Raw genomic sequence first — 25842 nt, 5'->3', positions numbered from 1 at the left:
CAGTTCTCCTTCTCTGGACCCGATGGATTGATAGATACGAGGTGTATCTTTCTTGGGAGAGTCTTTATCTCCTTTAGTGGCGACACACTCTTGATGTGTTCTACTTCCTTGTGTCCACGTTGCTCAAGAGTGGAAAGGGAATTAGATGGTGTCACCAGCTCTTCTTTTTGTTCACTGTCCACCCCACCAAACCAGGTTAGCTCAAAGTTCAAAACCAAACAAAACACAACACTATAGGTAAATTGGGGGAGCAAGTGTTGGATCTGGGCTGTTCCTTCCCTATATAATTAGGTATCTGGTTTTATGTTCCCATATCATCCTATACTTCCTTTTGCAGAAGAATCTGTTCCCTGGTAATTGCTCAGCATTTGTGTCCTGCTCGATTACAAAATTGCTGAAAGTAGGGACTGTTTGTCTTGGACTTTGTTGCCAGTGCCTGGTACATAGTATGTTCTCAAATATAACATCCTTGAACAACACAAGTTTGAACTGCATAGGCCCATTTATACTCAGATTGTTTTTTGATATAGTAGAGTACTATAAACGTATTTTCTCATATATTTTTTTAGCATTTTTTCCTCTAGCTTTATTGTAAGAATACAGTATATAATACATGTTGCTATAATAAAAATATGTGCTAATTGCTTATATTATCAGAAAGCCTTCTGGTCAATAGTAGGCTATTCGTAAAGTTTTGGGGGAGTCAAAAGTTATACACAGAGTATCTCCTGTGTACAGCACCCCCTAAAACCTGGGTTGTTCAAGGGTCAACTGTATTTGTTGTTAGAATAAATGAATGAACTAAGGAAGCCTTTCATCTTACAGATTTATTGCTAAACCACCATGGAAAATAAAATCCTCAAATTAGTTCCTAGTCTCTGTTTCTGACTCCTTCTGAGCTAAGGACCAGTGTTAGCCTGGGGGTTCCTACATGCTGGCAGGCCTCATCCTTACTCCATAGTTGCCTCTCTTCACCGGCTGAAGACGCCGCTACGGTAGAGCCAGGAGTGCAACGTCCGGTGTAGGAGCCCACAGTTCCCTCTGCATCTGTCCCGCCCATGGAGCATGGAGTCTGGGCCATTTCCTCAGATGAGCTTTCTCAAGCAATTCTTAGCTGGCAGGAGCGTTAAACCTTCAGCGAAATCACACTTTCTTCTTGTTGAGCAGATTGAAAAGCCTCTGCATGTCTGCTCTTATGTGAAGTCAGGAAATTGAATTCCTCTAACTTGAACTCCGGGAAGGTGGGGTTTTTGTCTATTTTGTACGTTGTAAGAGCGCCAGCGCCTAGAATCGTGCCTGGCACACCTTTGTTCAGAGTGAATAATGCTCATGCCCTTCACACCCTGCTTAGAGATGACAAATCTTGGGCAGGACAGCACTTGTGCAGCCACTTCCAGGAATTCAGCGTCTCAAATTTAGCATTTAGGGAGATCAAAGTAAACCAACTTTGCAGCGCCACGCACAGGTGAGGTGTAAAACATGTCGCTTGCCACGGGATAGGCTTCGTTTGGAGGGGGGGGGAGCGCATTTCTCCAGACACAAATCAAAGGGTGTTTTTGCGTTGCGTGCCTTCCTAAGGCTTCTCAGCCTGAAGAACACACTGGCTGGGTACGACGCGAAGCCACGTGAGGGCAACGACAGGCTGCTAGTTTCACCAGGTCCCGCCTTCCTTCGTGCACTTCCGCCCCTCCCCGTTCCTACTCAGAGGGGCGGGCCGGCTTCTGTCTGGCCGGAAAGGGCCTGGCCTTAGGAGCCCAAACTTCCGGCACAGACTTGCCAGAGGTTCTAACGCGAGGCGCGCGAGAAGAATGGATGACGTCACGGAAAGCGGTGGGAGGGCTTGTGGTGGGCAAGCGCGGTAGGCCCGTTTCGCCGACTCGGAACCCAGAGCGTTGAAGGGGTTTTCCAGTATTGCGGCGGAGCCCACGGTCCTCGCCGTGTCCTCGGCAGCCCGCACGAAACTGGAAGGCATTTCTGAGCCTGCGAACCTGCAGCGGAAGTGGAAGCAGAACGTACGTGTGTGAAAGAGACCTGCCTCATTTAACAAATCCCTATAGTGTGCTCAGGACAGGGTGGGGGGTTTGGAGTTAGCCCATCTTCCGAGGGTCCGTCGACATCGGCCAGAAGGGAAAGGCGGGGACCACAAAAGTAAAACACAGCCCTCCTGCAGTTCTAACAGGTTTTATTTATTTACTTTTACGTCTCAGGGTGCAGTGGTTATAAGTCCACATTCTTGTGTGTATTTAATCAGACCGCTGTTCCTAGTTATTGGCGGGAAGATCAGAGGAAGCTGGCAATGGAAACCTAGAATTTTGGAACCTAGAATTTTACCTCAGAAGGGCAATTTTAGATGAAATGCCCGGAATTTTGCCAAAGACAGCCCTGCCACTTCTCTGCCCCAAACTCCTTAAGGTTTGAATCCAAGAAAGTAGTTTACAACAGGTAAAATTTAGAAGAAATCAGAGAGAATATAAATCTAGACATGAGGCCTGAAAGACACATGAAATTTGGGACTAAGGGAGACTAAAGCAGCCTTAGAAATGAGTTACGAATGATGATCTCATCTTGTCTGGTGTGTATTAGCATTTCAAAGCAGAGGGAGGGACAAAAAGATCTTTGGAAGATGCTGTAAAATTTAGGGGAAGGCTGTTGGCAGGTTTCCTGATGTGTCACTGGCTGGTGTTAACAGTCCCTGCTACTGCTTTGTTTTTAGGCCCTTCCTCAAGTGACTGGAGCTTACAGATGCGGTCCAGGGCAGGGAACTGTGGCTAGGTAAGGAGGCCATGCTTGATGTTGCTTCCAGATCCCATGTCAACACCAAGTCCTCAGATGCTGGTGGCAGCTGCTCAGCAGACCCTGGGCATGGGAAAGAGACGGGGCCCACCCCGAGCCGTCTGCCTTCACCTAGCTGGAGAGGTGCTGGCTGTGGCCCGGGGACTGAAGCCAGCCCTGCTCTATGATTGCAGTTGTGCAGGGACATCAGAGCTCCAGAGCTATCTGGAGGAGTTGCAGGGCTTGGGCTTCCTGACCCAGGGACTTCACATCCTTGAGATTGGAGAAAACAGCCTGATTGTCAGTCCTGAGCATGTATGTCAGCGCTTGGAGCAGGTACTGCTTGGTACCATAGCCTTTGTGGATGTTTCCAGCTCCCAACCTCACCCTTCTATTTGCTCCCTGGACCAACTTCAGGATTTGAAGGCCATAATGGTTGAGATCATCACACATTTGCAAGGGCTGCAGAGGGACTTATCCCTGGAAGTCTCCTGCAGCAGACTTTGTTCTTCAGACTGGAATCTCTGTACTGTGTTTGGGATCCTCCTGGGCTATCCTGTTCCATATACCTTTCATCTGAACCAGGGAGATGGCAACTGCTTAGCCCTGACCCCACTACGGGTTTTCACTGCCCGGATCTCATGGCTGCTTGGTCAGTTCCCAGTCTTGCTCTATTCCTTTAGTGTCCCAGAGAGCTTGTTCCCAGACCTGAGGGAGATTATAAACACTTGGGAGAAGGACCTTAGAACTCGATGTAGGAGGCAGAATGACTTTGCTGACTTGAGCATCTCCTCCGAGATAGTCACGTTGCCAGCTGTGGCTCTCTGACTTCAGCTCTTCTCTCATGTAGAAGGTACTCAGTAGATGATCAGCTCCGGGTTAGGGATGGCATCTCAATGACCAATTCTGAGCATCTTGAGAAAATTAGGGAAAAATTCTGCGAACAGTTGTCCTCATCTCAGTGGGCATGAGAACAGGTGGTAGTGGTGTTGGTTGTACATAGTTGCCATTTCTATAGTAGGGAGTCCTTGTGACTTAACTGAGATGTCTGTTCATTTTTCACTGGATAGGGGATAGAAGAAAGATTGTGGAGACAGGCGGTGGAAGTCAAGTAGTCTGTTCTTGTGTGGTGGTTGTAAATATACCTGCCCCAGTGGGCAGTGTCTGCCAGAAAGTAGAGGACTAGGTAAGTTTTACTGCATGTTTATATACCACCAACTGAATCGGACTAGGGAGAGTAGACCAGGATTCTCTAATGTCTTATGATTGTGTTGTGATGTGTCTGTCATTCAGGGGTAAACTAAGAGTTCAGAGGAACAGAAACTTGTTAGGTGAAGTTTATTTTACAGTAGGTTAAAAAAAAATAATAAAGTCAGAAATCTCTGTGGGAAAACCCACACTCTAAAGTATGTAAACATTCTGAGTTTTTTGAGTTTCTTCAGATTTTCACCCAGGCAGCTGTCCGAAGTGATTCAGATCATCAGGCTGTCCTTGTTGGCCAGGAACACTGCCAGTGCTATAGCAATCATTACCATCAGCATCGAGAGCCATTGGCCACATTGCCTCTGTGAGGAGGGAAGGGGCGAAAGAGAAAGAGGCCATGGGTTGTTTGGAGAAGATACAGACAAAAATAATCTTCCTTCTTCCCATTCCAGCCCCGTGGGAAACCTTGGGTCAGTAGAAGAGAAAAAGCTTTTTATATCATTATTTCTCTCACTTGCTCACTTCCTTTGGGATAAGACCACTTTATGGCTGGTTACTTGTCCCTAAGCCCAGGATCACTGGCCTAGGGAACCATACCCAGCAAGGGCCAGATAACTTAAATACTGGTTAGAGTAATCAAGGATGGAAAATAACTTAGCAACACTATATTATTCTCTATTCATATTCCGTAGTACTTTTGCTCTCCTTACTCTTTTTTTTTTTTCTTCTCTCCTTACTCTTGCCACTAGCTCATAATAGGCTAAAAGAACACCATTTCATACTTTAGCTAATAGTAGGCCTCTTCCTTTAGGCTCAAGAGTTCCATGAAAATCAGGCTTGGTTGCATGAGCAAGTGTTTCCCGACAGTTGTTATACTCAAGTATATAAACCAAGCTGAATGGAATGGGCTGGCCCAGCGTTGGTGCAGGTTGATGAATGATCTGCAAGATTTGACTGAAGGAGGACCTGTCCCACCATCATCCAGGGCGATATGGGAGGATAGACCCTCTTACTCTGGGAAGCGGCCGTGGGCTCTGGTTCAGCTCTTCTCGACAGTGCTGCAGCTTACGCAGGCAGGAGAGATACTCATCGCTGAGGTTGTCTAACTCCAGATGCAGTTCTCTGCACTGGGGGGAGAATACCACCAACATCATCACTACCAGTTCCTTCTGGGATAGAGCTTAGGTCGGGGAGAGGGCCCTATGTGAGTTACCCCTTCATTCATTTGGAATTTTTACCACCATCCTCCCTTCCCAGCCTTTACTCAGAGATTTCAGTTTATCTTCTGGCTGCCTTACTTAGTTTGCCTGGAATGTGTTCATTTAAATGATTGATTATAATGCATATGATAATACTATATATTATACATGTTAGTGCTTTCATGTGATAGTGTATGTGCAAGTGCTTTGTAAATGCGGACACCAAAAAATGAAGTTCTTATAGCACAAAAGACCTGGGAATGATCTTAGTACTGGTGAAGAAGCACCTTCAACAGGACCTAGTTGAGTTGCATGTGAATACTCTGGGAATATGTAGGTTTCTAAGTATGTAGATGGAAAGAGTTTGTTACTTAAAAGACACTATATAAAGTTTTAAGATAACTCTATGTAGGACAAAGTTTGAGGAGTTAATATGTTTATTAAGTGTGTTTTAGTTTAGGCTGACTTTATAAAAGGTAACTATTTAACAAAACCTTGCATAATGGTGGGTGTAAATGAAGAAGGAAAAAGATGGACAAGTTAGCCTGAAAGCAAAGTGAGTACCTGCTGGCATCCAATCACAATTTAAACTTTGAAATCTCTGCTCCCTGCCTGCCTCCCAGCAGTTTTCCCTACCATTGTGGTATGAGCCCCTCACTACCTTGAGGTCACGTTCTCACCTCCTTTTCCTTGGCCTGGAGCTGCAAAGTCTTCTTTTGCAGCTGGTCTCTGAAATCCCGTTCTTTCTCCTTCCCTGTACCCTCAGGTTCCACTTCCTTATGGGAGGGCTTTGGACTCCACACAGGCAAAGCCTGATCTAAAAAAGCAGCCAGATTCTCAGTGATAGTGCGGTCCACGCCTCTGAGGAAGGGCCTTATCACTGAGAGAAGTCTGGAGTGAGGGGAAGGGAGGGGAGAGAACAAGAGAGGTCCTGTCCCTGACTAGACTGCATGGAGTAGAATTTTCTGACTTTCTCCCATTGGGACCCTGCTCAGCCTTGACACAGCTGGAATTTGAGCCGCGCGAGGGCAAGATTGGCCTCTTACTTTTCTTTGTATCCCCAGTCCCGTTTAATGGCAGATATTTCTAGAGAATACTTACTAGTCCAATTTCTTTTGTTGTACTTCTGGTAGGTTTGCTGGATGCTTCAATAGAACTAACCCCTTTCCCCTTCTGTCCTTATTTCAAAGTCAATGAGAATGGCTGTCATATCATAGAATTCACCTTCATGTGGTTAAAAGTGGTTTCTGAGCCACGCAGAAGTCTTAGTGTTGGTGAAGAGGGCACTGAACTAGGAGTCAGAAATTCTGGATTGTTGTCTTAGCTGCGTCCTTAATTTTTATGATCATAGATTTTCATTTTCTTGCTTGTGCTATGTGGGTATAATACTTTCTGCTTATATTTTATGTGGTGATTGTGATGAGAAAACAAAAGACCACTTGGAGTGCATACATGAGGAACTTTTGCCCCCCACCCTCAGATACATGATGCATTCTTCTCAGGGAGTTAAGGCAGCAGACTCTTGAGGGCTAAGAGTGAGGTGACTGTTGCATGCAGCATGGTGTGGAGGTGTGGACTTGGGATGTGATTTGGAAAGTCAAATGTAAAAATTGACATTAAATCCTGAGTTCAAAATCAGTTTATTGAAATGTTCAACACACACATGTTTTCAGAGAGAGTAGAAATTCTTTTCACAGTTTATGTACCTCTCAGGATAGGAGGCTAACTAGTTAAAGTGTTCTCAAAGCCAATGATCAGTCCTTAAAAAGCTCTGCTAGATCCCTGACCTCACAGACTCCTAGAACTGCATGGGACTCCAAGAGGTCATGTAGTCCATTCCTCTGCCTCTAGGCAGGCAAGGAAAGACCAGTATCTTAGAATTTGTGGAAGTAAATTTGCTGACCTTTCTTTGTTAAGAGTTTCTCCTGTTCTTGAAGCTGTAAGGATTGATTCTGAAGCAGACCTGTGGGAAGACACAAGGAACTTGTCTGTATATTGACTGTAAACAATGTTTTCAGAACTTTGCTACAAACCTTAATTATTCAAGATGTTCCTATCTGTTATTGGCTGAATTGTGCTCCCCCAAATTCATAGGGGGAGAGTCCTAACTCCTAGTACCTCAGAATGTGACCTTATTTGGAGACAGGTTCTTTACAGAGATAATCAAGAATTTTAGGACATCAGAGTGGGCCCTAATGTCTTATGACTGGTGTCCTTGTAAGAAGGGGACATTTCAACAGACATCCATAGATAGAAGACATATGAAGAAACATAGGGTGAAGAAGGCCATCTACAAGCCAGGGAAAGTGGCCTGGAACAGATCTATCCTCAAAGCCCTCAGAAGGAACCAGCCCTGGCAACACCTTGACCTTGGACCTCTAGCCTCCAGAACAAAATAAATTTCTGTTTTTTAAGTCACACAGTGTGTGGTATTTTGTTGTGAATACACTGTCCTTATGTCTCTTCCTTCAATGTCTTTACCTTTAAGTCTCTGCTTAAATGTTACCTTAGAAGACTTTCCCAGATGACCATATATGAAATAGCAACTGTTTTCCCTTTAAGCTGCTTTATTTTTCTCCCTAGCAGTTATTGCTGCCTGACACATACTTACTTGTTCGTAGAAGCTCCATACTTTATTATAGAGCTTAGAGTGTAAGCTTCGTTAGGGAAGGAGCTGTGTCAGTTCTCTTCAGCACTGTGTCCTCAGTGTGTATGTCTAAAGTGCCTGGTGCTTAGTAGGGACTCAGTAGATATGTACTGAATAAATAAAGGCATGGTGTTGAAGTGATTCCTGGTCCATTCCACTCCTGCCCTGTAGGCGTTCGGCATCTACTGCTGGTTGCCTTTCTCTGTTAATACTAATTACACAAAACATCTCTGTTGGGGTAGCAGAGGTTAAGGCGGTGGGCAGCCAGCAGAGCTATTAACTGAATCAGGTTCTCTAGCTTTTCAGCAATGGCCTACTTTTCTTCTGAAAAGTCCTTTTTCCTCTTTGGCCCCAACAGGTAGTTTTGAAATGGACTGAGGCATATGTAGTGTGAGCTGATTTTCTGAACCATTCCTAGTGACAGAAGTCTATATGACATACTCATGTACATAATAAGTTACAATATATCAAATAACTGGCTTAGAAAACCCATTTTTTAAAATCAAGATTGAGGGAAATGGCAATTCTGGGGGAAATTCAGGTGGTTGTCATTGGCATGGGAGGAGAAAAGTAGAGAAGAAAAGACCAGGCTAATACTAACTTGCGAAGAGCTATGTAAATGACCTCTCACTTCCCAAGAAGGTCTGAAAATGCACAAAGGTAAAGGACATGTCCAAGACCGGGCCCCAAAGCCCTTTGTGCAGCAGGAGCCCCAGGAGCACCAAAGAGCCAGCTGTGCTGCTTGAGGATCTGGAAAGGGAACTTACTCTGCAGCTGCTGTACTTTGGCCACCAGGGCGAGTTTCTCCTCCTCTGACCTCTTCAGTTGATCTGGAAATGAAATAATGCAAACCGAAATAGACGAAACTAAGACTTCATGAACCTGACACCCGAGAATGGGACCTAGTAGGCCTCTGATGTGTGTCAAGTGGAAATTGCTCTTTCTTCTACTTGTCCTAGTTCTGAGACGGGTAAACCAGATCCCAAGTGCCTTGGACTTCATCAGCATCGACAACGTCAGGTTGAATTAAGAGTTGTATTTGCACACGATTTGGTCCTCTCAGCTGACACAGAGGCTGTGATGGGAAACCTTCACGGCGCCTTGTGTTTCCACTGACCTTTCCCTTTTGAATTAGAAATGCAGCCTTGGCACGTGTGACTGAAGTAGGAGTGCTGCAACGTGGCTCGGGGGATGGGCCGGAAAAGCAGGCTGATAACTACAAGATCCGCTAGTGCAGTGTGATTCATTTTCAGTCTTGGATGATTAAAACAGCCTTGCCTGTCCCTCCGGGTCAAATGAAATCACAAAGCCAACCAAAGACTGAGGCCGCCTTCTCTACCCAGCTTCCTTTCTTGGGCTCACTTGGGCTCACTGAGCCAGAGGCCTCTGGGGAGAAGGGTACCTTGTAGGTGCTGCGTATCCGAGCTGTACAGGTCTCTGTCCCCCTGCAGGTGTTCAATCTTGGCCTGCAGTTCCTGGTGCTCATTCTCCAGAAGTCTCAGAGCCTGGTTCATCTGTAAGTCTCTACTGTCTGCTCCCTGTGAGGAGGAGGAGGGGCCGACACAGAAGCCGGTCAGTGCTGGGGTGGAGGATGGGAACAGATTCCATGGAAGAGGAAAACTAGAATTTTAGAGATAGGAGTGTTAGGAAAATGGGAAAATTGGGATTTTTAGTTCTTCCTTTGCTATGTTCCTCACATTTAAATGATGCATTAGACTTTACTATTCAAAGGGACTCATTTGAGTAATACCCAAATTGAAGAACACCCATCACTTTTCTAGGTGTCTTCACATTGTCTTTACTTCTCATTCTAACACTGTCAACTTTTTTTTTCTGTGGTAGGGTCATTTTTCTCAAAGAATTAAGGTGAAAAAGAAAAAGACCTTCATGGGGAGCCTGGGTGGCTCAGTTGGTTAAGCGTCCAACTTTGGCTCTGGTCATGATCTCACGGTTCACGAGTTTGAGCCCTGTGTCAGACTCTGCTGACAGTGCGGAGCCTGGAGCCTGCTTCAGACTCTAGATCTCCCTCTCTCTCTGCCCCTTCCCTGCTCGTGCTCTCTCTCTCTCTCAAAAATAAGTAAACATTAAAAAAAAAAAAAAAACCTTTAAAAAAGAAAAAGATCTTCATCAGAGTTGCCTTGTAGGTGACAGGAGGAAGAAACAACAAATGTGGAGATGTGGCTGTAAGTGCACTGACCAGCTGGGTTCACACCTTCAGTAAGACTAACGTGACCTGTCTTATTAGTTTGGCTACTCAGGTTTCTGCTTCAGTAAAATTATAAAGGCAAATTATAAAAAAATTATTTTAAGTTTATTTATTTATTTTGAGAGAGAGCACAAGCAGGGGAGGGGCAGAGAGAGGAAGAGACAGAATCCCAAGCAGGCTCTGCACCATCAGTGCAGAGCCTGATGCAGGGCTCGAACTCACCAACTGTGAGATCATGACTTGGGCAGAGATCAAGAGTCGGCTTAACCGACTGCACCACCCAGGTACCCCTATAAAGGTAAATTTTTGATGTGGGTCTTCAAAATTTCATACCAAGTAAGTAAAATCTAAAAACAAACAAACAAACAAACAAAAACTGCTAATATTTACGGAGGCTGGTATATGCCAGGCATGGCACTAAGTGCTTTGTATGGATTACCTGACTGGATCCTCCCAAAATCCCAACAAGCAATGGAGGTACCATTATTAGCCTCCTTTTGGAGGTGAGGAAGCTGAGGCTCAGGAGATTAGTTAAAAGTTTACAAGGTAACACAGGCTGGAAATGATGGAACCCTTGAGAATGCCAAGGGTCTCCTGTAATTGCTTAAAAATTACATTGGCAGGATGTTAGTTAATACTCAACCTGTAAGTAAGTTAGTGACCTTTGTTCCGAACTGGATGCTGTGCTGGGATGGGGTGCAGAGAGTGGGCTGACAGTAGGCTGATGAATATTCCAGTCCAGCCCTTTGCATTTGGTTGGTGTCATTCAGTGAACACTTGGTTCATTTGCATCAGCAGTGCAGACATCCTTGCTGAGCTCACAATTAGATTTCAGGGCCCCAGCAGTGAGTCAGGTCCAAAGTGGCCAATGAGTGAGGAACTGAAAGCCAGATGCTCTCAGCTGCCTTTGGAACCCCCTGTCTCACTAGCAGCTTCTCCTCACTGCTGTCACTGCCCCCATAAACCCTGCCTTTTCTCCCCACGTCCCAACCCCAGGGCCTGCTACCTGCAGTTTGGACTGAAGCACATGGAGTTGGCTCTCCAGCTCTCTGTGCTGGGTCCCCAGGCTCTTCCAGTCTTCCTTCAGAGCTTCGTACTGGCTCCTCCACTCTTCACACTTCTGCTCAGCCAGAGCCAGGGACCGCTGGAGGGTGGGGGGTCAGACATGAGGAGCAAGGGGAGGGTGCCTTGGGGGTTCCAGGGAGTTCTGCAGGTGTCTCCCAGGCTGCCCAGAGGCTCCCCCCTCCCCCCCCACCCCGGGGTCCCAGCCTCAAGATTACACAGCACGCCCACACCTGCACGCTCTGCAGTTGCTGCTCTGCGCTCATTTTCTCCTCCAGCACTTTCTGCAGCGACTCCTTGGCTTTCTGCTCGTAGCTGTTTTTCTGGTCTTCCATCTCCAATAACACCTTTTTCATTCCCCAAGGGGAGTATTTCTGTAAATTTGATGCAATTCAACAAAACATATTGAGCTTCTGTGTGCTGAACCCTGAGATGGGATAGAGAAATGAAAAGAATTGGGTCCTTGCCCCCAGAGCAGAGATACCAGTAATCTGATGGACCTTCTTCCAGGCTGGAGGGGAGCAGGGAGAGGGTCCCAGGTGATGAGGGAGGTAAGCAGGGATAACAAACAGTGTCCTGGCATGGTGAGCATCCCCTCGGCCTTCCAGGGGTGTTTCAAATTCAACATTTCCAAAGCAAAATCATCTTTCTCAACCTCCTTTCTCCTGGGTTCCTTATCTCAGTGACCAACATCATCACCTGCTCAGTCTCCCAGGCCTGAGACCTGGGAGTCACCCTTGATTTATCTCACTTTCTCCCAGTAATCAGTTGTTCCTTGAGCTTTGTCAAATCAAACTCTTAAACAGCTCATATCTGTCTCTGTCTCTTCTCTGTACTTCCTGTCACCTCCTTAGTTGCGACTCTATGGGTCAATGCAGTATTTTCTCCATCTTCAACCTTGTAGCTGATCGTGTCACTCCCTGTTTAAATCTCTCAGTGACTAAGGGTCAGGTCCAAATTCCTTGGCATGGCTCCCACATGTAGCTCAGACTTTGATTCTATGCTGCTCTACCCAAGCTGAATTGCTTGCAGATCCCCTAACCACTGTGCTTTTGGGCCTCTGCCTTTGTCCATATAGCTTATGCCTAGAGGTCCTTACCTACCCTTTTCACCTGGTTAACCTCTACTCATGCTCAAGGTTCAGTTCAAGAATCATGTAAGGTCTGATAAATCTTGACCAATCACCCCTATCCCCCAACTCATGAGTTAGGTAGCTTTTCTTTGGGTTCACGTAGTATCCCTTGTATGTCTCTATCTTCCCACACTATTGATTCATTTTTCTCCCTCATGGGATTGTAAACACCTTCAGGTTAGAGAGCAAGCTTTTTTTTTTTAATGCTTCTTTATTATTATAATTTTAAGTGTTTAAATTATTTTTGAGAGAGAGAAAGAGAGAGAGAGAGCGAGCAAGAGCACAAGTGGGGGTGGGGCAGAGAGAGAGGGAGACTCAGAATTTGAAGTAGGCTCCAGGCTCTGAGCTGTTAGCACAGCTCGAGCTCATGAAACGTGAGATCATGACCTGAGCTGAAGTGGGATGCTTAACCTACTGAGCCACCCAGGCGCCCCACCCCCCCTTTTCAAATGTTTGTAGTTTCAGAGATCTGAACAATCCCCAGCACTCTCAATGTTTTTAAATTAATACATTGTCATTAAAAAAAAAAATTAGCTTCAGGATTTAAGAAAAGAGCAACTTTACAAATTCACTTAGGGTCTTGCCCTCCCCATCCCTTTCATCTTTTTGCCCTGTGATTCTGGGGAAGGCAGGAAGCTTTTACTGTCAATTCTGGGTTACCCCACTGTGTAAACAGCAGTCCAGATCATGCAAATTTAGGGATCCATACGAAGTCATTTCCATTTAGTTTGGGGACCATCTGAAAATTTGGATTTAAATGTGAGTGGGTCTTATGTTCTTGGAATTTCCATTAGAAGCCAGATCCAGGAGCCACTGGCTGAAGTCATACATGGGTATGTCCCAGTTAGTGGACTTAACCATGCTGGCCAGCTTTACCCGCTCCCCCACCCCTCACCCCTGCTGAAAATCAAGAGACTGGCATTCTGGATTATATGTTGGTATTTTATGAGCTGGGTTGACATTATTTAGTTCATAAGAGTCTGACAAAACAGGCCATACTGAAAAAATAAAAGTTGTGGGTCAGCAAACCTGGTTATAAACTCTGTTCCCCCACAAGACCCCAACCGTCCATCGTATCTCCCCAACTCCACATGCTTCACCTCATTCTCTTATCTGACCCCTCACCACTTGTCATTTCTATCTCTTGTAATCCCCGATCAGGTCAATGCAGAGTTTAGTGAAGATGGGTAACAATGCCATAGAAAAGCCAAGAGTCATAGCCTTTTACTTTCTCCCAGGGATTGCTACTAGACAAAAGTTGCCCGTGGAATGGAAACCATTTTGTAAGGCTTTATTATAATATCCAACACTTCTGTTCAAAGATTGGGACCTGTGAAGGTCTATCTGGGTGGTGTGAATCTTTACCTCTCCTTACAGTCCCAGGTATTCCTAAGGTTTCCCTGGAGCTGGCAAAGTACTTGATTTGGGGGTTCCTTCTCAGGGTACAAAGGGAAGGACACTAGGAAAAAGGGAGAAGAGGGTGGATTGGGGACCAAAATGAAAATGGCAAAGCCAGAACTGGGTGAGTAGGAATGGGTACATTCATCTTTGTTGGGTGTCCTTTCTAGAGCATAGGATTGAGGTTCAAGCATTCTCCTTTAATTCTAGATTCCTGGGCTGGAAGTGTCCTCCAGAATGCTTACCTGGGTACAGGTGTACAGCTGGTTTTCTAAAGATCTCAGTTTGCACTTCAATTTGTCTTCATTAAGCTGGCCCTGGAGCAAATGGGATGACTTAATTAGTCTGGGCCAAAATATAGCATGCAAAGAGTTTTCTTCTGTTTTCCCAGCTTACTGCCTAGAACATGGTCTGTGCTCAAGCAATGTTTGTGGAACTGAACTCTTTCAGGAGGTAGGGAGGAGGAAGGATGTCAAAGGATGTTTAGGTAGAAGAGGATCTTTTCTTCTGTCTCTGGAATAGGAGAAGGAGGAATCGGACTGGCCCCAAGTCTTCTCTGTATCTTGAGGTCCTCTATCCAATGGCTCAAGGTATGATAATAGTTCACTTGAAGGAAATCTTCTAAGCTCTTCTTTTCTTTCCTCATTACCTCGCTCTCCTGTCTGTCTAGGCACTTCTGTATTCCTCACCCCCTCAGTTGTGTACAGGATCTTTACTTCTAAAGTATAGGCCAGTAAGACCAAAAGGGTCTCCACATTCCCTTCCTTACCTCCATCATGGGCTGAATTGTGTCCCCCTTTGCTCTCCCCACCCCCAGATTTATACATTAACATCCTAACTCCCAGCGCCTCAGAATGTGACTGTATTTGGAGATAGGATCTTTAAAGAGACAATGAATTTAAAATGAGGTTGTTAGGGTGGGCCCTAATCCACTATGACTGGTATCCTCATAAGAAGAGAACAGAGCACTATGTGAAGAAGACACAGGAGAAGACTGTCATCTGCAAGCCAAGGATAGAGGCCTCAGGAGAAACCAACCCTGTCAATACCTTGATTTTAGACTTCTAGCTTCCAGAATTGTGAGAAAATAAATTTCTTTTGGTTAAGCCATACAGACTGTGGTATTTTGTTATAGCAGCCCTAACAAACTAATGCCTCCCCTCCTTGCCTCCTTCCTTCCCCTAACACACACACACACACGCACACACACACTGGACTCAAGATGAGAAATTCTTTAAGAAAGCAGGACATGGAGGAGAGAGATCAAGTGAGGCAGGGTATGTGTATGTGGGGGGTGGTGGTGGTGATTAAAGGGCTTCTCAGAAAGTCACACATAAGTAGGGTCAGTTGCATGACATTTTGGACATTCCAAGAGGGATGCTAATCTCAAGGATGGGAGTGGGGAAAGGCAGGCAGGAAGAGCCTTATCTGTTTCTCAATTTTTCAGTATTTTAGCTGAGTAGCTAACAACCTCCTTGCTGCTCTGTTCTTTCCCCCACCTGTAGTTGTCTCTTTTTACCACGGCGGGGTTTTGTTCTTCCAGGCCTGAATCTGACCTAAGTTTGTAAGAGGATCGGGAGAGAGGAGGGTGTGGGTCTCTAGCAATAACCAGTTTTCATATCCTTTTTCTGGCTTTTTTTCCCAGTAGGCTTTGCTGGACACTTGGGAGGTCTAGAAATTACATTTCTCTTCTGGCCTGAGATGCCATGGCCCTTCTCAGGTGGCTTGGGTGTTTGGAACCCTCATAACATTTCCCGTCTGTAATGGCCTGGGTGCAGAGGAGGGGACTCTGTTTTGAGGTCTGTCCCCTTCTGAGTTTCAGGGCACCTGGGGAGGGCGCAGGAAGTGGTATCTCACAGCTCCTGTTTTGATCTTGTTTGGCTGATTCTTCTGACCCTGGGAGCCAGGGGGCGCCCCCACCCTTTCTGCTTCCTGTATTACTCAGCTGGGCCTTGCAAAAGCAAAACGCCTTGCCAAAAATAATTTTTCAAAGTGTCTCCTGCTATTAATGTTTTTCATAATGTCTCGTGTGAGAGCTGAGAGTCTAGGATTTGGCATCTACAGAAACCACAGGGCTTTGGGACAGATAAAAGAGATGGACAAAGACTTCCATTGTTCTGGGCTTTGGAGTAACTGGTAAAAGGGCTGCATTCCCCTGAGTGTCCTGTTCATTGTCAGGCCACAGGTCCTGAAATCAACTCCTTCTGCACTCCCATTTCCTGGTTCAGATCTCTGCATTTTCCTGTGCCTAAACTCTTGCCATGGCAGAATGTAATCAAGCCCACTGAGTTTAAGGTTTATCTTGCTGTAGTTTGGGAAGAAAACGAACAAGCCCAAAACATTACATCCTTACATTTCCCCCCATATACTCCCATTTTTGGGTAGCTCCTCTCTCCTTCCTTACTGTGGTTTTAATTCAATGTTTTGCCTCTTCCAACTGTTTTTGTATTTTAGCCGTACCCCAGATTACTTTTCCATTCACAATGCAATAAAAGACAATTCAGGATAGCCCCTTCAGTGGGGATGAAGGGCCACCCAAGTCTGGGGATTGAAAAAAATCTCTCCTCCACAGCTCCACCTTCCCAGACTCCCTGAGGCAGGGAAGAAAGTTGTAGCCAAGTTGTTGCAAATGGGGCATGTAGTTTCCTGGTCTGAGCCCCAGCTACCCCGACTGAAACCCAGTGGTACAGTATGTGGGAAGAAGCACCCTTTACAGGCCTACTGTGGACCTTTTTTTGGCAGTCGCCCCCCCCTGCCAGGAGCCCAGGGCTCAGAGAGCACGGGACCCCCAATTGGAAAAGGGAGCAAGGTGGAGGCCGTACACACCTGGTGCTGGTCCGAGGGCTTCAGCTCCTGCTTCTGCTTGGCTTTCCCCGGCCTCTGATCTGTTCTCCAGAAACACTACCGCCACAATGCAGAAGCGCCAACCCACAGCTCATCTGTGCTCTAGCAGAGGTTGCTTAGGGCTTGCAGCCAATCCCCCGCTGTGCTGTCATCTCAAGATCTCGTTTCCACTTTGCAGAACTTAGAACCCAACTGTGCCCCACTCTTGTTTTGGTATTGCCCAATACTGAGAACCTGCTTTCTCGACTGCCCGAACCATCTCCCCTCTGAAGGTTGGACCTAGCTCAGGAGTATCAGCAGTGCCCCAGGCCCCACCACATCCAGTAGGCCCAGACTTAGCTTGGAGGTAGAGGCAATGGAGGGAGCTCCTTCTTGGGGTTCTCGCAGGGTTTGCCGTGGGCTGCCCTGCATGTGAAACTGTGAGAGTCAAATCATGGAGGCCAAATGGAAAAAATAAAAGGTCTGAACTGGGTTGAATGTCAAAATCCCCGTTTGGGTCACATTCTTCCAGTTGGTTTTCCCAAATACCACAGTCTGGGGCTGCTCTTTCATCCAGGCTGAGGTCTCCATGGCAGGGGTAGAGGGCTGGATGATTTTGTTTTGAGGGAAGCAAGAGCCCTTAACTGACAAATCTGACTATTTTTGTTAAAAACAGGAAGCTGGGGTGCCGGTGGGGAGGAGGGAGAAAAGAAGCGTGGGTATGCAGAGGGGTGGGAAGAAGGGAGGGAGAAAACCACAACCAAAGGAGCTTCTGCTCGCCTGCCCTGCCCAGCGTGGAGTGAAACTGCCCGCAGAGGTGCCCTGAGAAGTGTGTCCTGTCCTCACTGAGCTCCAATGACTCAGGCTCTGACTGCACCTCAGTGCCTAGGACGTCACCAGAGATTTCGCCGCTTCCACACCCACCTGGAGCCCAGGTCCTCACTGTTGTCAGAGACCATTTCAAAGCACAGATCGGATCATTCATTCTCAGCTCAGTTCCGCAACTATTTCAGCCTGTGTGCTGCCGAAGAGAGCACAACTCCACAGCCCCTGACTGAGCTGCTTGTGAAGATGGGCGGAATCTCGCTAAGTGTAGGACTTTCACCCCAGATGCAGCGCCCTCCCAGTGCTACCTGCTGACCACCTGGAGCAGCGTTTCTCACCTGGGTAGCATGTGTTCTCACGGACCTGTGACACATATGCTTTTCCTTTAGGAAGGAGTCTCTGTGTTATTTACGTTTGACATACCCCATCAGTGGAAAAAGTTTAAGCTTCATAATTCCAGAGTCTTCGGAACTCCTCTCACATGATCCCTTCATTTCAGCCAAACTCAGCTGCACCCAATTGCTTGTTACACAGAGGCCTTATAATCATTCCGATTGCTTTGCCTTAAATCCCCTTTCCTTTCTGCTTTTTCTTCCCCATCATCATTCCTACGTCTGCAACTGGTAGACTATGCATCCTTCCAGGCTCGGCTAAAATGGTCCCTTTCCTTTGGATCCTACCCTGTTCCACCTCAAGCAGAAAAATTGCCTCCTTCTCCTTCCTCTGTGTCACTTTGTAGAAACCCCTGTTATGGCTTTTCCACACTGTATTCGTGTTGTTTACTACCCATCTCTCTCTTCCTGGCTGATACGCGAGCTCCTCAAGAGCAAGAACCCTACTTTTTGTCCCTGGAGCACAGGGCTCAGCACATAGTTGAAACTTAATCAAATGTCTGTTGAATAAATGAGATGATCTCAAATTAGTTCAGCACCGGAAACCACCTGGCATGCACAGCTGTCTGTCTCAGGCTTCTGCTCTGCTGATGCAAACGACCTTCCTTAACCACCAGGAGCCCCAAAACACAGACACTTAAATCCTGGTACAATGATATATGAGGAAGGAGGACCGAGCTTAGAAAGCTTCTTTTACATCACTGTAAACTTCTCAGTTTTGTTGTACACTGTCCCATCCCATCTTTCTGTCTAAATAGCAAACCATCTATGCTGTAGGGTTAGATGTCCACGGAGGCTTGTGAGTGTGTACATTCTCTTTGTACTTGGTGCCTTATGCCCCAGTGGCATAGCTCCCTGAACATAATATAGTCTAGAGGGTTTCCATGTGGTGTCTGAGGACCCCTGGGAATCCCTAAGACCTTTTCACTGGTTCTACGAGGGCTTCCCTTTTCCAGCTACATATCTGTATGAGGCTGGATTTTCCTTTTATACGCTTCAATGAAAACAATGTATTGCAACAGATGGAATGCAGAAGAAAATATGTGAATCTAGCTGTCTTCTGTTCAGACTTTAAAAAGATTTGCAAAAGTATAAAACAATGCTATTTCTCTTACTATTTTTTCAAAAAATGTACTTATCTTTCATAAAAATATGTAATTTAGATTCACACGCAATGGGTTTACTATTTTTATTTTAAAATTTATACATATTTTGAGATTCCTATTTTCATTTCTAATATAGTAAATCTCAATATGGTAAATAGAAACAGTTCTTTGGGGTTTTCAATAAACTTTTTAAAGAGTATAAAGCAATCTTCAGATTGAGACCCATATCGTGCCTCTGGGTCTTTCCTATGCTGTATTTCCATCCCAGAATATAGTTCCCACTTCCACATTTGTCTGGAAAATACTTATGTAACTATAAATATTCCCTGGTTCTCCTATTCTCTGGATTCATTCCTTCCTTCTTGTGTGCTATTATATCCTGAAAAACATTTATTTCTGATATCTCTGCATTGCTTAGGCATCTGTCTCCCTGACAAAACCACAAGCTCTCTAAAAGCAGGAACCCTGACTAATTAATCTTTTATTTCCAGTGCTCAGTACAGAAAACACGGTCTATGAATATTTGTTGAACAAATGGACTAAAATAAGGAGGTCTGAATTTTAGTTTCAGTTCTGCCTGTAACTAGCGATGTGACTTTGGGCAAGTCACTTGACCTCTCTGACACTCAGTTTCCTCATTGGTAAAATGAGAAAACTTAGACTATGTGATATCTAAGGTCCTATCTCACTTTGACATTGATGTCTAAGCTGAATCGTGGGTGCATGATAGCTTGGCATTAATATTGGTGTGAATCCCATATAAAAATACTTGACATTTACCACAGTTAGTAATAGCAACTCTATTGGGATCTTCCTCCTTTTATTCCAACATATTAAAAAATGGGAATTCTTTCCAATTTTGGTTCTGGGTCTTCCCTGGGTATGGAGCAGCATCACCCCAGCTAATGACCGTGGATTTAGCTGAGCTCTCCCATGTATGTAACATCTTTGCCCTTTAGGCCTCAGCAACCCCCCCAACCCCCCCACCTTGCCTCTTCAGTAGTGAGAAAACCCCTTATCTTGCTGGGGTGATGTGGAAAGAAGAATGAGATGGGCACCCATAGACGCCCATGAGTTTTGTTCAAACAAAGATTTCATTCCCTTACCTTCCAAGAGCTGTCAGAGGCCCTTATCAGCGTGGACAGTAGGTCTTGGAGAATCACCATTTTCTGTTTTAGAACCAGTTCCCTTTGGAGGGCCTCCTGGGGGGAAAAATGCAAGAAGGTAAGATTAACCTGGAGGAAGAAGGAGTAGATGGGTGGAGGAACTGAAGACAGAGTTCACATGTTACTTACTTTGAGGTACTCAGAAAGCTGGATGATTTCCTAGAGAGAAAGAAAAAGGGTATTCAAGAAGACTCTAGGGGTGCCTGAGCCCCACCTCAGACTCTACACTGACAGTGTGGCGCCTGCTTGGGGTTCTCTCTCTCTCCCTCTCTCTCTGCCCCTTCCCCACTCATGCTTTTTCTCTCTCTCTCTCTCTCAAAATAAATAAACTTAAAAAAAAAAAAGAGGGGTGTCTGGGTGGCTCAGTCGGTTAAGTGTCCAACTCTTGATCTTGGCTCAGGTCATGATCTCTCGGTTCATGGGATTGTGCTCTCATTGAGCTCTGTCCTGATAGCATGGAGCCTGCTTAGGATTCTCTTTCTCTGACCCTTTCCTGATTGTGCTCTCCCTCTCTCTCAAAATAAACAAATAAGCTTTAAAAAAAAATTAAAAAAAAAAAAAAAAGAAGGAAGACTCTAGGTTCCCTGAAATCCTGGAACATGGAACCAGAGCCAGGACTGGTTCGTGTCAAGTAAATTTCTTCCTTGGCTCAGAGTCCCTCCAGGCCCCTGTCCCTTTGCTTATCCAGGAAGAAGGTGTCCCTCCATCCCAGCTGTATTTACCATAGAATTCCAGAATGTCAGAACTTGGAAGAGCTGAGATATCATCTGAGTCAACCCCTTCAAAGTGAGGATTTTCTTACCTTGTCTAGAACTGCAACTCCATAACTGGGAAGAGAAGAAATAGAATAAAATGACAATGGATCAAAGAAAAAAAAGCACATCAGGAGGCAGTGGGTCGATTCCTTCTCTGATCTCTTCTGAAGAGCCAGTAGGGTAGGGAAGGTCTTTCTCTCAGTTAAGGTGGGCATGGAAGTTCATCATGCTCCTTCTCCACACACTGGGTGAGGGTTCAAGCAGAGCTTATCAGAGTGGAATGGATGGGATGTAAGGAAGCTGGGGTCACATGGAAGTACTCACTTGGTTTGCTGACTGGCATCATTCTTAATTGTTGGCTGGGCTTCTTCTGCCTTTGTCTGAGTGCCTGAGCAATGGAGGATAAGGTGATTCAGAACCCATGGAGGAGGAAGTGGGAAGGGAGAGGCCTCTCCACTGCCAGCAAGCTGAGCCTGCTGTGGCAAGGTTTTCTTCAGGTTCCAGTGAGGGAGGGAGGCTCAGCTCTTACCACGGTGGTGTGTGGGTGGCTTCTTGATGGGAGAGTCCTGTGGTGAAAGGCCCCCAGCCTGGGAGGAGAGGTGAGCCAGATCCCTCTGGGTGCTTGAGGAAGGGTGACGCTGGGTTGGAAAGGCGTCAGAGCTGGTTCCTGACACCTGGAAAGCAAGTAGGGGATGCTGAAAGCCTAGAGCTTCTTACAGCGTGATTCTCCAGCAGATTGCAGAAAGATGAACCAGTGATCAAGTTTCAGATCCAGAAAGCCAAAGTAGCCCATTCCAACCTTCAAAACTACAAAGTTGTCCCTGCTCCTGCCCTCTCTTGTCCTGGTTGGTGGGTATGGTTCTCCACAGACCAGGCAAATGGGGAGCTGGGCTTGTCTCTACTTACTTTCTCTAGAATCCCTGATCTACCTTGTTTGGTTTTAGCCATTTACACTGCCAGTATGGTGATGTGGAAAGAGGACTGGTCTTAGAGTGAGGGGGTCTGGGCTAGATCCTGCCTTTTCTACTAGGTCTTGGTCTCCTGTTTGTGTATGAGTGTGTGTAATGTGGATGATCTCCCAGGCCCTTTCCATATTGGAGAGGTGGCTTCCTTCCTCTCAGTAGTAGCCGGAATACCACTGAGGTTTTGTGTGAAGAGACGTTAGAGCAGGGAGGTATGGGGAAGAGTGTCGTAGTAGCCATCACAATCTAGTCTGCTCTTTTTTTTCTTTTTAAGTATATTTATTTATTTTTGAGAGAGAGAGAAAGCATGAGCGGGGGAGGGGCAGAGAGAGGGAGAGAGAGAGAATCCCAAGCAGGCTCTGCCCCGTCAGTGTGGAGCCTGATGCGGGGCTTGATCTCATGAACCATGAGACCATGACCTGAGCTGAAGTCGGACACTTAACTGACTAAGCTACCCAGATGCCCCTCTAGTCTGCTCTTTTTGTATTTTCTTTATGCAAACTCAAAAATTCTAGGATTGTAACAGAACACTAAAAGGCTAAGAAATGCCTATAGTATCCAACCATGCAGACTGACTCAATCTCAGTAAAACCTTAAACAACCGATAGGCATAGGTAAAGTTTTTTAGTTAAATGTGTTTTCGTTCTTTTTCTCCTTAAAAAAAATTTTTTTTAAACAAAAAGCTTTCAGAAACCTCTTGCCTTAGAAAGTACACAGTTGGTTTTATTTTACAATTGAGCTCAAGCATCATTTTTGTGAACAGCACCTTCTATTGTGGCTAACAGATCCACTGGTTAAGAAGCCCTGAATGAACTTCTACTCTGGGTACGGAACCAGGCCAGGCACTTCCAGGGAATACGATGGACCCATCCATGTTGTCAACATGCTCAGAACATGGATAGGAAGACACAGATGGTTTGCTGGCTGAGATCATCTCGGCACACCCTGATTTTTGCCAGCACTGCTCCTTCCCAGGCCAGAATGATGGGTGCTCTAAGTATTATTACACAATCTTAGAGGATTTATAACCTCATAAGGACCACAGAGAGCAGAGGTGGCCTGGAGAAGCCAGAGAAAGCTTACTGGACTGCGCAAGACCTTTACTGAGTGAATTTAGTACAAATGGAATGGTCCAAGTGAAAGAGAAAATGTAGGTGGGTGCAACAGGAGGGGTGTGTGTGTGTGTGTGTGTGTGTGTGTGTGTGTGTGTGTGTGTTTCTGAGAGGGGGCACATCAAGAAGATGGGCCTGTGTCCCTGGCATACAGTAAGCATATACAGTATATATTTGTGGAATGCTGGATGAATGAATGCTGTAAAAGATATGTATAGATTGACTAAATTTGAACTGATAACTAGGAATTAGCAATGGACTTACTTTCTAAATTATTTTTTCTTCCCTAAAAGGCAAATGCAAAGCAAAAAAATACCTAAGCAAACAAAGACCCAAACAATAAAAGTCTCCAAATGAGTAAGTGGCTAAGGGGGACTGCTATATGATTAGGGAAGAAGGAACTTAATTTCAATCGCTTTTTAGTGACCTTGAGCCCACCCACGTGCCTGCCACCATCCAGAGCAGTGTGTCCCTTGACATGACCCACCTGCTGCCGGGGGGAGGAGGAGATCCTGCTGGCCCAAGACAAGTGCTCCTTGAGGTCAGTTGGCTGGCCTGGCCTCCTCGAGGGACCGTGCTCCTTGGCCCTGGGGCTCTGTGTCTTGCCTTTCTCCTCCACCTGCAGGTTCCTCCTCCTGAAGAACTCCTGTTGTCGTGCTCTCTGGAGCTGCTCTCTCTGCTGGGTCCTCAGCGCCTTCCCCACCTGGCGGCAAGTGGTCACATTGGGGCGGCAACGGCGGCTTTCACGGGTCTCTTGCCGGCGCTCACACTTGGCCTCATAGCTCTCGGCCCACCGGGCCAAGCCAGGGGAAGGCCTGGGGTCCAGGCTGATCATGATGACCTCCTGAGCACCTGTTGTGCTTGGCTTCCAGTTCCTGGAATAGCTGCCTGGGTCTGCCAAATGCCAAGAGGGAGGAGAAGGGGAGGGGTCAGGAGATGGGCAGAAAAAATGACTATCTCCCAGGACCAGGGGGCAGAAATAGCACAGCATCCCATGCATGTAGGTTGAAAACTGAGGAGGTGATGGTGTCGAACTGGGAATCAGGACTCCCGGGTTCAGTCTCCATACTAATTATGGAGCTTTCCATACTGCTTCCCTCTGGCCTATGTTTCTCCCTCTGCAAAGTGGAAAGATCTCTCTGGCTTCCACTTCTTCCTTGACCTTCCTTGATCTCACCCTGCCTCTAAGTCAGGAATAATTGATAAAATTGTCATGTGTGTATAGCCTTTTGGATAGCAGCTAGGGATGTGTTCATTTTCCAGAGACTTCTAGAGAACCAGGTAAATTGGCTCCTTGTTCTTCAATCTAAAAGAAAATAATCTTTACTGTTCTCTTGGCCCAAGTTGTTGCTAAATAGGTGAGTGACTCTTGTCAAGGCCTGGAGGGATAACCAGACCCCCCCCACCCCAAGGTGTGGCCAGTCCTGTGACCAGCACCCACTGCTATCTTTTTGGCCCTTAATGACTGGCTTCTGAGCCTGGTCCTGGGCATGGTTGAGGAGGGAAAGCTCACCCTAATTTCTCCAGTCATGAAGTACTGACATTGGTCCACTGACATCCACTTCTGGGCCAGGACTGGGCTCTGACCCTCAGGAGCAGATCAACTCAAACCAGTATCAGCTGAGTACCTGCCCTCTGTCCAGTGTTGACTGAAACCCATTTCAGAGCTTCCAGCTCAATAGCCCTCCAAGCTGAAGGTTCCATGTTTTAGAATCTCCTCTCTGTTAGGGCTAAGTATGCCGCCAGGTCAGCTCTCCTTGGCCCAAACAGAGATTGTGCCATCAAAACTAGCAACTACACGAATTACACCTCAATGAGGCTATTACAAACAAAAATGAAACAAAGGCAAACAGTGTCGACAAGTCCGCAGGGAACCAGGCTTGGTGAAGAAGCCACACTTGTTGCCCCTTTACATGGTCCTACCTGCTATTCACAGAACCCCCAACTCTAACTCCTTCTTCCTTCTCTGTGCCCTTTTCTCTCTTTCCTACCCTCCCTCACCTACCTTCTGCAAATTAGTTTATTTTCCTAGAATCCTCTCTGGTAACTTGGCTGAGTTGGGGCTGGACTTGGCTGAGCTGGTCCTGAGAGCTGGAAATTCTGCGCCCTGCCTCCACTGATCGCTGGAGTCAGCCCAGTGGTTGATGAAGGAAGAGGGACTCCTTCTGCAGCTTCTCCTCTGTGTCCTGCAACTTCACTACCCACAACCCGAGAACCCAGTTCCTGGAGAGGTCAGAGAGGGCATCTCAGCTTCATCGACCAGCAGGCAGTTACCAGCTCTGGCCCCTTGATTTTATTTATAGGCCAAACAGACTCAACAGGTAGCAGACTCTCTGTCCTTTTACTGGAACTTTCCTGCCCATCTGGCTCAGTCCAGAATTCTCTGCAGGATCCTTGCCTCTCTCCAGGATCATACCACTTGTTCCCTGGGGTCATTCATGGGTGGGGCGGTCTCACTCCAGGAGAGTGGTCTTACAAGGTCAAACCTGGCATGCTGTCAAATGCCTGACTCTCCAGGCTTGGAGGGGCATCCTCCGGCTGTGGGCAGTTGCAGACCCTAGGCAGGACTGTGAGGCTGTCAGTGCTTGTTCTCTCGTCCCACCCCTGGGTGGCTTTTCTCTTTAGGCTTTTCTTCTCGTTCCTACTCTGTAGGTGTTCCCTGACTTCCCACCTGCTTCCTCTGTTATCTAAAACCTTAGAACAGTATCCAAAAGGCTCACTCATTTTAAGTTATACATGACTGAATGGATTATGTACAGGTGAACTCCATGTCCAGAATCTATGCCTGTGGTATAGGAAGGTATTCTGCCTTTGATGGGGGAGGCAGAGAACCCTGGCTCTGGACTCAGGCCGTGTGGATTCATATCTTGGCTCTGTCACCCACTACCCCTGTGCTTTTGGACAAACTATTACACATCTCTAAGTCTTAGTCTTTTCATTTATAAAACGGGGCCACAGCCTCCCTTGTAAGGTGATAAGAATTAAAGAGAAAATGCACATCAAGCGTCTGGCACATAACGCACAATAAATGTTAGCTTTTTACAATACTAAAGTGGGATGATTATTACCCCTTTCTTGCTGA

At 46.2% G+C, this 25842-nt stretch overlaps 2 protein-coding genes across 4 annotated transcripts; one reads left to right on the top strand and one right to left on the bottom strand.

Moving 5' to 3' along the window:
- The first annotated feature begins 1779 nt into the window (after window positions 1-1779).
- Window positions 1780-7592, top strand: CE4H1orf74 (chromosome E4 C1orf74 homolog). The gene is made up of 2 exons (XM_015079952.3): window positions 1780-2012; window positions 2714-7592. Exon 2 carries the CDS (start codon window positions 2791-2793, stop codon window positions 3598-3600), a length of 810 nt encoding a protein of 269 aa, XP_014935438.1. The 5' UTR covers window positions 1780-2012; window positions 2714-2790; the 3' UTR covers window positions 3601-7592.
- Window positions 4096-25760, bottom strand: TRAF3IP3 (TRAF3 interacting protein 3). 3 transcript variants are annotated; one of them, XM_027074521.2, is made up of 16 exons: window positions 24766-25760; window positions 23248-23654; window positions 21216-21360; window positions 21011-21074; window positions 20734-20758; window positions 20061-20090; window positions 19872-19967; window positions 13865-13936; window positions 11323-11463; window positions 11034-11171; window positions 9224-9359; window positions 8589-8651; window positions 7078-7137; window positions 5855-5991; window positions 4989-5102; window positions 4096-4337 (listed from the first exon to the last, which is right to left on the bottom strand). In XM_027074521.2, exons 2-16 carry the CDS (start codon window positions 23593-23595, stop codon window positions 4245-4247), a joined length of 1662 nt encoding a protein of 553 aa, XP_026930322.2. In that variant the 5' UTR covers window positions 23596-23654; window positions 24766-25760; the 3' UTR covers window positions 4096-4244. The 3 variants fall into 3 exon arrangements, 2 of the variants coding, with proteins under 2 accessions (XP_026930322.2, XP_053065590.1); XR_001431260.3 differs by lacking the exons at window positions 5855-5991; window positions 24766-25760 and having other exon boundaries at window positions 23248-23595; XM_053209615.1 differs by lacking the exons at window positions 5855-5991; window positions 24766-25760 and having other exon boundaries at window positions 4096-5102; window positions 23248-23595.
- Between the last annotated feature and the right edge of the window lie 82 nt (window positions 25761-25842).

The sequence above is a fragment of the Acinonyx jubatus genome, chromosome E4 (genome assembly GCF_027475565.1).
Source record: "Acinonyx jubatus isolate Ajub_Pintada_27869175 chromosome E4, VMU_Ajub_asm_v1.0, whole genome shotgun sequence".
NCBI classification, from domain to species: domain Eukaryota; kingdom Metazoa; phylum Chordata; class Mammalia; order Carnivora; family Felidae; genus Acinonyx; species Acinonyx jubatus.
Note: the sequence above shows the minus strand (reverse complement) of the source record. Positions and strands in the feature narration are given on the sequence as shown.

What these genes read in the sequence shown, in the direction of transcription:
- TRAF3IP3 (XM_027074521.2), bottom strand. Translation starts at nt 23,595, where the DNA reads ATGATCAGCCTGGACCCCAGGCCTTCCCCTGGCTTGGCCCGGTGGGCC. An exon ending in GAGTTGCAGTTCTAGACAAG is followed by an intron (nt 20,091 to 20,733) that starts GTAAGAAAATCC and finishes CTTTCTCTCTAG; the next exon opens with GAAATCATCCAGCTTTCTGA. An exon ending in CAAAGTACAGCAGCTGCAGA is followed by an intron (nt 7,138 to 8,588) that starts GTAAGTTCCCTT and finishes GTCTTCCCACAG; the next exon opens with GTCTGCTTCAGAATCAATCC.
- CE4H1orf74 (XM_015079952.3), top strand. Translation starts at nt 2,791, where the DNA reads ATGTTGCTTCCAGATCCCATGTCAACACCAAGTCCTCAGATGCTGGTG.